This window comes from Gymnoscopelus braueri (assembly GCF_963280865.1).
Source record: "Gymnoscopelus braueri genome assembly, chromosome: 9".
NCBI classification, from domain to species: domain Eukaryota; kingdom Metazoa; phylum Chordata; class Actinopteri; order Myctophiformes; family Myctophidae; genus Gymnoscopelus; species Gymnoscopelus braueri.
In genome coordinates this window covers 1,146,507-1,156,666 of record NC_137610.1, presented here as the reverse complement: position 1 = coordinate 1,156,666, position 10,160 = coordinate 1,146,507, and the positions used below count along the sequence as shown (strand labels likewise).

Genomic DNA, 10,160 nt, shown 5'->3' with positions numbered 1-10,160 from the left:
CAGTAATGGGACGTGTTGTGAGCTTGTAGATCGGCTATTTTCAAACAAAGTATAAAATAGGGTTAAAGTGATTAAACTGTTCTTCGTTTGCTGTGGACCCCCTGAAACTCCCTGAAGGACCCCTGGGGGTCCCCAGACCACACTTTGAAAACCACTGCTCTAAAGATATGATAAAAATATTATTGTAATTTAAATCCTATATTATACAACTGTAGAATTGAAGAAACTTCGAGAATTAATTATTTTTGCACAAATATGTCACACTTAAGAACTCAAAGGCCAGCCTAAGAGTGCTCATCAGTGTGTGTAGATTCTGTTCTTACCTGAGAACAGATCACAGCTAAGAAAACATTGGAGTATACCAAAATCTTCTTAAAAACCTCTTAAATGGGTCTAAGAAAAAAAATCCTCTTTAGAAAGTGTGCGTAGATTCTGTTCTTACCTAAGAACAGATCACAGCTAAGAAAACATTGGAGAATACCTAAATCTTCTTAAAAACTTCTTAAGTGGGTTTAAGAAGAAATTTCCTCTTAAGTACCGTTGCTGAATGAGGCCCATTGTACTTAACTTCTCTCTTAAACACCAATCCTTCGGGATATCGCACACGCTCACAAGCTTATATTTCTCTCAAAATTCCGCGAATGAATAGTGAACAAGGAAAATCAGCTTTTTCATTTTATGCCTCCGACAAATGGAATAAACTCCAGGTCTCTTTGAAATTGGATAGTCTGATCTCCATAGAGTCTTTCAAGGTTCTTCTCATTGAGATATTACGTAAAGAATGTACCTGTTTCGCATAGCCACTGTGATTTCACATCATGTGTATTCTCTATATCTCTGTATTATTATTATTATTATTATTATTATTATTAATATATCTTTTTTCTTTAATGTTCTTCTATAGTTAACTATATCTTACTACACTGTCTATTGCTTTCTATTTGTATACTGTATCTGTGTTGTACTCAGGGCGTCCTCGCAAAAGAGAGCTTGCTCTCAACGGACTACCCTGAATAAATAAAGGTCAATAAAAAATAAATAAAAAAAATACAGACATGAGTGGGGGTACATTTACTACTCTAACCCCCCCCCCCCGGTTTATACAAGGCTCTCTTCTGCCTTACTTTGGTGGTCAGGTCGTGGTCGAAGTATATTCTATTTCCATTAAACAGCACTTGTTTCTTTCCCCACGCCGTTTGAATCACTTTCTTCTTTGTATCAAAGTTCATGAAGGCGGCGATAATTGGTCTGGCTTTTGTGCTCTCCTTATAGATGCGGTGTGCTCGAATTATGTTGAATTCTCCTGGTAATTCCAGTACTTCATGGAATAACTTTGTCAGGAATCCCACCATATCATCGCACTCACTCTTTTCAGTGACATTAAAGATGCGCAAACTATTTTGCCTGGATTTACTTTCTAAATAATCCATCTCCATCTCATTCATTTTCTGCTTTAGCTGTTTAATGGTTTGCTCTTGGGATATAGTTGAGTCTTGTATCTTACCCACTCTGTGTTCCATATCGTCCACCCTGGTTTGTGTTTTCTCTGTTATGAGGCGGAGTTCCGTTGTTTGGTCTATTATTTTCTTCATGTCTCGCTCCGTCTCTTCACGGTGTGTTTTAAATTCCGACCTGAATTCTTGTATCTCTGCCGTGATACCGGTGATGGAGTTTTTCATTTCAAGTAATAGTTGTTTCATTTCGCTGTCTTCTGTTGTCTTAAGACAGGTGGCTTTCTTTTGTTTGTCAGCCATCTTACGGTGCTGTTGTTTTTTTCGGTCAAATGTCGTTGTTGTTAATCCAGATCTGAGGTTCATTCCCCATCAGCTTGTATTTCTATTTTCTAGGTTCTTATTTCATGGTATTAGTTTGATTTTAGGGGTTAGGAGAGGACGCCACTTTTCAATCTGCCGCCATGTTCCTGCGGCCGGAAGTCATGGACTTTAATATTAACCACTTCAGCTATTTGAAGCTAATTTACAAGGTTTGCATGTGTACTGTTCAGTATTTAGTTCCGGTCTAAAGCCCGCCTATCTGGTAATTTCCACACACACACACACACACATATACATGCAAACACAGAGACCGTTTCCGTATCCGGAACAGAGTCCACCAGACATTCAACTGGACTAGCTACCGTGCTAGTCACTTTGGACGTCTTTTGCTTTCTTAGTTTCATTAATAAGAACAATCTAACTGCTTCACAGTGGTGCTGGCTACAACAACACTGGTGTAAATATGAAAACGTTAGGTTTTTTCACGCACAGATAACAAATAAAAAGCATATTTCATGGCCAGAAATGTTTGCAAGATGGCGGATTGGACCTTTACATGAAACAATAAGCCTAGGAAACACATTATATAAGAGTTTATATAAGATAAAAACTAAAGAAGTAAAACAGAAAAAAATGGTAAAATTACATAAAATAATGAATAATAAATAACACAACAAATTGCAAATTTAGCAGATCTGCAAGCTCACAACGCATTGCGATGTGACACGTTGTGAGCCTGTAGATATGATATTTTAGAATTACTTTTTTGTTTTTACAATGGAGAATGTTGAGCGCAGAGTGGGTCCTTCGGCTTCCTTAATTACAGCCAACTGGAAACAGGTGCTCTTTGGAGGTTACGACATACTAAACAGTATAGGGTTATGAAAGTTTTGCCACGCCATGTTACAATAAAGGCTTTTTAAATATGTTTTCAACTGGACAGTGTGCCTCGGACTCTCTTTGAGTTTGCGTCCGCCAAGTACTTACATGCTTTCTTTCTTTTTACCCTTTTTTCATTATGCCAATTATTTCCTCCCCACACACATTTGTTGAGTTAAAGTGGTGGAAAAAGTACTCGCATTTTTTATTTAAAGGGACTACACCATGAATTTTAACTTTTTCTTCTTTTTTGTGTGTTTTTGGTCTCCCCTACCTCTCTTCTATCCTCAAAAATACCCCAGTTTGAACACTCAGGCTTTCACAGCAAATCTGGGGTTTTCTGTAAATTGGTCTCAAAACAGGCCAAACTGATTTGGTTCCTGACGTGACGTCACGTCAGGGAACAATTCCTCCAGTTTTTCAGTTCCAACCAACCACATTTTTTTATTTTCTTATTTTTCTTATTTTTTTCTTATTTTCTTTTTTTACTTTTTCCACACAGAACCAGGAGATAACATGCATACAAACTGGCTCAATAGCGCCCGTGCCAAACAGGACAATGTGGTATTGCAGGTGAAAGTGCTTTATAAGCCAGAGAGAAGTTAGTTGGAATGAGTATATCTGAGGCTTGATTTTATTATATTATATTTATATATATATATATATATATATATATATATATATATATATATATATATATATATATATATATATATATATATATATATATATATATATATATATTATATATTTTCATATAGCCAAAGTCTAGGGCTGAAGTGGTTAGTGTATGTTTCATTTGTAATAATACTTTAAATCTACAAAGTAACTAGTAACTAAAGTTTGTAGTGGAGTAAAAATACAATATGTGTCTCTGAGATGTAGTGGAGTAGAAGTAAAAGTATAGAAAATTGGAAATACTCCAGTAAAGGAAAAAAACCTCAAAATTGTACTTAAGTACAGTACTTGAGTACATGTACTTAGTTACTTTACACCACTGGTGAGTTGTCACTGCTGTTTTATCCCACTGACTCACCTAGTGGCAGTGAGGAGCCCCCACCGGGAGGACGTGGAGCCTTTGTCTTACTCCTCCCGACCATCACAGAAAGGTGCCTCCCCCAGCCGGTAGGAGTACATGCAGTGACAAATATCCAGTGGTGGAAAGGAACTAAGTACAGTTTTTAAGTACTGTACTTAAGTACAATGTTGAGGTATTTGTACTTTACTTGAGTATTTCCAATTTCCAATACTTTTACTTCTACTCCACTACATCTCGGATCCAAATATTTTACTTTTACTCCACTACAATTATTTGAAAACTTTAGTTACTTTGTAGATTTTGATTATTATTACAAAACATACATTAACCACTTCAGCTCTGTATACATTTCGGCCATTTGAAAATAGCCGATCTACAAGCTCACAATGCGTTGCAATGCGACACATTCTGAGCTTGTAGATCTGCTATTTTCAAAATAATTGTATTTGAAAACTTGTGAAATGGGACATTATGCTTATACTTTTACTTTTGGTACTTTAAGCACATTTTGATGCCAATACCTTTGTACTTTTACTCAAGTAAATTTTGAATTCCAGACTTTTACTTGGAACAGAGTATTTCTGCATTGCAGTATTGATACTTTTACTTAAGTAAAGCAATTGAGTAGTTTTTTCCACCACTGCAAATATCACCCTACCGCGAACGTCATACAGACGCTTGACAAAGCCGGAGTGGATTCGAACCCTCAACCTCCATGGTAGTGGGTACTTTATCACTGCCCCACCCGGGTGCTACTTACATGCTTTCTACTGAAAGAAATGAACTGCAACTCTGTTTAGGGCACGGTCACAGGCACTTTTATTTTACCTATGGGGCGGAATCTGCCAATGCTTTGTCAATGCAAATGCGTGGATTCATGGTCTTGCGCATCTTTCCGCTTGTCGCGCACATCTTGTGTTTATGCGCTCTATGCTGCTTTTCCCCCTCAGTCCAATCGGGTGAGTCAAAGGCGGACCGTCCCAAGACTCAGGAAGCGACATGGTGCTTGCGATAGAACAACTGGTTGTAGCTGTTGCATGGGAGGGTCCTGAGAGTGAGTGACAGGTGGGTCACTCCGTGTATTTAGAATGCGCTGGCTGCAAAAAACTGTGACACAACCTGCGTTTAACAGCGGCCAACCATGTTTTGGTGGGACCGTGCCCTTAGTATGTTTTTTTCTTTCCTTTCATTTTGAGGGGGAAAAGTTGACAAGACATTTTGAAAATATGGCCACCAAGAATGTTTAAGTTTTAAGTTAACAAGGAAGTGGATAGGAGTCTAGATCTTCGAAAAATCATATCTCCTTGGTCTCTTTTGGTGAACAAAAAAAATAAATATCCAATTTGACCCAAGGTCAAATTGGATATTTATTTTTTTTGTTCACGTAGATCTACGCGATTGGCACGTGGCGGCTTTAAATAGGTTCGCGTAGATCTACGTGATTGGCAGTGTGGTTAAGAAACATTATTATCTAATGACATTGTTAAAGAGTGATATTTTCAAACATAAATATCAAACAATCAAACATATCAGACAAAATAAATTGCAACATATCCCCACCCATAGATAGATAGATCATATCATAAGCAAAAGCATGGACCCCCTCCACCAACCCCCAAGTAAATCCGGCCCATCCTTCATCATCCTCATCATTATGGTCCAGCGTTACTCAGTCTTTTTGTCTGCAGCGTTCTGTTGGAAACACAGACACACACACACACACACACACACACACACACACACACACACACACACACACACACACACACACACACACACACACACACACACACACACACACACACACACAGTCTCACACACACACACACACACACACACACACACACACACACACACACACACACACACACACACACACACACACACACACACACACACACACACACACACACAATATGAGATGAAAACACACATCCTGGATCAGCACATTTCAATGTAGATCAGTGTTTCCCAAACGCTGGCTCGGGACCCATTGTTGGGTCACTACGGCGTGATTTGGGAACGTACGGGACCGGTTGGCAAACCCCCCCCCCCCCATGCAGGAGCAGCTCTGTTATCCCCCTCATCCCTGTGATAATGATATAGAATATAGATGATATATAGAACATATTGAGATGATGATTATTCTGGAATTGGTCGCTTTCATTGCTGTTTCCTCAGCAGAAAACCATCCGTTCCTTTTCTTTATTTCAATGGATTAAGGTACAGCGTCTGCCAGCCTGCAGATGGATGGATCATGGAAGCTAATATTGATCATTCTCATCACCAAATACCTAGTCTCAGTAGTCTGTACTGTCATTATATCTCACGTGAGTAAGTACTGTACTATACTATACTGCAAACTGTAGAGGAGATTTGGGCATGTGAGAACGCCTCTCCTACTGCACAAATGCACAAAAGCTGTTTTTTATATTGTGTTTCTTTTAGTAACCGTGTCCTGTCACTAACTGTTTGGCAAAACACACAGCAAGGCCCACCTATGTACTGTACCTCTCAAGCAGGCCTGAGTCAGCCATTGGAGACAGTCGGGGGCGGGGTTTGCCCGTACGTTCCCAAATCACGCGTCACTACTACTTCTGGGTCACGGACCCACCAAAAGGACACCTAGAGCAGTGCTTCTCAAAGTCTTTCGTGTCAAGGTCAAGGACCCCCACATTAATATGTATTTGCCCGCGGACCCCAAGTGAGTGCCGCGCTATGAGCTTGTAGATCTGCTATTTTTGAAAAATCTTGAACATTTGTGCAAATATTTGAATATATATATATTTTTAAAGGGAACATTTGTAACTCAAATCTTTGCTTCTGGGGGGTCCCTGGAACAACATATTTTGAGATGGGGGTCTGCGGCCAATATACATATCATTTTGGGGGTCCTTGACATGAAATAGTCTGAGAACCACTGATAGCAACATGTGTTTTTCAGAAAACAGTTAGGAATTAAAAAAAACCCAGAAGCAAAGATTTGAGTTACAAATGTTCGCTTTAAAAAAAAGTACACATATTCAAAGATTTGCACACATTTTCACGACTTTTCAAAAATAGCATATCTACAAGCTTATAGCGCAGCACTCTGTGCCGCACTACGAGCTTGTATATGTGCTATTTTTGAATAGCCAAAGAAATCTAAAAATGACAGCTTCTTTCCCGGTCTAAATGGGTTAAAAGAGTTCATGGCCCCTGTACCTCGTGCCGTTTACATTTCTGTCTAATAATAAAGTATTCAATCAATCAATGAGGGGCTCCTCCCACCTGTTTGATGTGCGGGTGGCCCTCATGGGTCTGATTGGCTAAAGGTTTGTCTGTGGCCGCAGCCAGCTGGTTCAGCAGGGTCACCAAACGACGCATAACACTGAGGAGAGGAGAGGAGAGGAGAGGAGAGGAGAGGAGAGGAGAGGAGAAGTGATGAGTCATTGATGATGTCAATGATATAGTTAAATAGTTTGTTGTTATATCATAGAACGATACAATTCAATTAATGGTCCCATTTGTACACCGCAATTCAGAACCCCCTAATGGACCCCCTGAGAGTCCCCGGACCGCACTTTGAGAACCATAGTGTTAGATGACTTACAGCCAGAGGAACAGTGAGAAGCCAGAGATGTAGAGGTTCCTCTGGGATCTGAACAGCTTCATGTGCAGATGGTCGAACAGGGTGGGATTCAGCTTGGCCTCCTGCTGATGCTGTGGTCCTGAGTACTTCTGGACCTCACGCACTGCATCTACACAACACAACACATACAGTACACAATGTAATGTCTTTGCTTGGAGGTCCATTCAGCTGTTCTTATCAATGATGAACAAAACCTCCTAACTCCACTTTTTTTTCTTTTTCTTTGTCATTTCCTGAAAAATGAACATTTTGTAGAACAGCAGAGATATAGTGATAAAGAATTGGTTTTGACTTTACCTACGAACAGGATGATGAGCACCAGGATCATAGCGAAGAAAACTCTGTTCCAGTACGGAGTCAGCCAACTCCACACTCTCCAGTTAAACACAGAGCGCCACCTACAGGACAGAAGAACATTCTATTCCAGCATGCTAACTTTCCAGGAATAGAAAAAAGGCTGTAGATTCTATTCGCTTGGAAGCCCCATCGATGATTGTGGTATACTGTACCTCCTGGCAGAGAAGAAGGGCAGACACAGGACGAGGATGAGGAAGATCTCCACGTAGAGGAAGAAAGCCACGGCCGTCCACTGGAGACCCATACTGACACACCGACACACTGACTGACTGGCAAGACAAGACAACAGACAATAACACATTAATGTTATTAATGTGTTATGTTATTATTCACACACTGATACTTCAACAGGGGGCCTGGGACCCCTAGGACAGTGGTTCTACAATGTACAATATTACAATGTAGGCATTTAGCAGACGCTCTTAATCCAGAGCGATTTACAATAAGCAAGGAAAACACGAGGTAATACATCAAATGCATAGAAATTAAGATTATTAAAAATAATCATATTTGAACTTGGGACCCACATTAAGCAAAACATCCGCGGGTCCTCAGAGTTACAACAGAGAGGCCGCCAAATCTTTGTGTGATAAGAACTTTTTCTATTTTACATTAACCACTAACCGAACCCTAGCATCCCTATGGGGGAACATTTGCCAAAAACAGCAGATCTACAAGCTGTAGATCTGCTATTTTGGTCGAACAGATTTGGTGTAGAGGGGAAAAAAGAGAAGACCAAGGACAAAGCCAACGGTCAAGTTTACTAATTATTGAGTGTTATTAAGTGGTTAAAAAACTGTCTGGGGGCTCACAAAAGCCTGAGTAGATGATTAAATGATTAAAAAAAAGTGAAATGTCCCTTTAAGTTAATGCTCTACTTCATCATACAAGAGTGCCATGCAAAAGTAGCAAGAATAGCCGATCTACAAGCAGGGGTGACCAACATGTCCAACATTTTATGCTATAGTTGCACATTTTGCTGGGGACCCCCTGGAACCCCCCTCAAGGACCCCTGGGGGTCCCCAGACCTCACTCTGAGAACCACTGGATTAAAGGAGTGTAGTGTGATGCAGGAAAAGGTCAGAAACAGAGGGCAGGTCAAGGAGCTGTTTGCTACCAAGGCAAAGGAGGGCAGAACTGGACAAACAAGTAAAGCTGTTATTTCCATCAAGTGTTTAAAAGTGTCCAATAATAACAATATCAGCTACAATAACGCTCCACAGAAATATTCCATGGAAAGCCTCCATCCACAGCCTCACCATCAGACCTCCAACCGAAAAGTTTTCTTACCTCTGATCAAAGCTATAGGAGTCCCTTGAACCAAACTATAGTTCTATAATACCGCAGGGTCGGGTGTTTGAAGACGTGAGGGCCTGGCAGAGTGCAAGAAGCTTGAACAGACTGCCGACCACACAACATCACCTGTCCCCTGTACAGGCCCTCAGAGGCCGGCCTCTTCCAAGGGCGTGGCTACACAGCACCAGTGGTGTAAAGTAACTAAGTACATTTACTCAAGTACTGTACTTAAGTACAATGTTGAGGTACTTTTACTTTACTGGAGTATTTCCAATTGTCTATACTTTTACTTCTACTCCACTCCATCTCAGAGGAAAATATTGTACTTTTACTCAACTACAATTATTTGAAAACTTTAGTTACTAGTTACTTTGCAGATATAAATTATTATAAAACATACATTAACCACTTTAGGCCTATTTTGTACCTAGGCTATTTTCAAACATTTTTGTACTTTTACTGCACATTTTGATACCAATACTTTTGTGCTTTTACTGAAGTAAATTGGAAATTCCGGACTTTTACTTGTAACAGAGTACTTCTACATTGCAGAATTGATACATTTACTTAAGTAAAACATTTGTGTACTTTTTCCACCACTGCACAGCGCTGTGAGTGATGGGACATTTGAGGACAAAGCTAGTTGTGACACACGCATTCCTTCAGGTCCCCTCATTATCTCATCACTCATCGTGTAGCCTACACTACATCACCCCTACGCATGGTCTGAGACTATCTCATCAAGATAGAATTTAAGTTTTTACCTTTTATTGTGACTATTTTTTAATTACATGTATGACGTTCGAAACCAGAGTTGCAAAGTAACCAAGTACATTTACTCAAGTACTGTACTCAAGTACAATATTGAGGTATTTTTTTTTACTATACTTGAGTATATCCGTATTTTACTTCTACTCCACTACATCTCAGAGGCAAATTTGTACTTTTACTCCATTGCAATTATTTTTTAAACTTTAGTTACTAGTTACTTTGCAGATATAAATTATATATATATATATATATGTATATATATATGTATATATATATATATATATATATATATATATATATATATATATATATATATATATATATATATATATATATATATTATAAAACATACATTAACGACTTTAGCCCTGTTTTATTTATAGGCTATTTGAAAATAGACGATCTAGAAGCT

General features: G+C 39.2%; 1 protein-coding gene across 1 annotated transcript; it reads right to left on the bottom strand.

The window, feature by feature from the left end:
- Positions 1 to 5,142: 5,142 nt before the first annotated feature.
- On the bottom strand, positions 5,143 to 7,953 carry bcap29 (B cell receptor associated protein 29). The gene is made up of 5 exons (XM_080437370.1): positions 7,834 to 7,953; positions 7,622 to 7,722; positions 7,286 to 7,433; positions 6,964 to 7,063; positions 5,143 to 5,385 (listed from the first exon to the last, which is right to left on the bottom strand). The coding sequence occupies exons 1-5, from the start codon at positions 7,923 to 7,925 to the stop codon at positions 5,359 to 5,361; spliced, it is 468 nt and encodes a 155-aa protein (XP_080293496.1). The 5' UTR covers positions 7,926 to 7,953; the 3' UTR covers positions 5,143 to 5,358.
- Between the last annotated feature and the right edge of the window lie 2,207 nt (positions 7,954 to 10,160).

Excerpts from the sequence above, each read along its gene's own strand:
- bcap29 (XM_080437370.1), bottom strand. The coding sequence starts at position 7,925 with ATGGGTCTCCAGTGGACGGCCGTGGCTTTCTTCCTCTACGTGGAGATC. Across the intron at positions 7,434-7,621 it reads GCTCATCATCCTGTTCGTAG|ATGCAGTGCGTGAGGTCCAG; the intron begins GTAAAGTCAAAA and ends TGTGTTGTGTAG. Across the intron at positions 5,386-6,963 it reads GCCACCCGCACATCAAACAG|AACGCTGCAGACAAAAAGAC; the intron begins GTGGGAGGAGCC and ends TGTTTCCAACAG.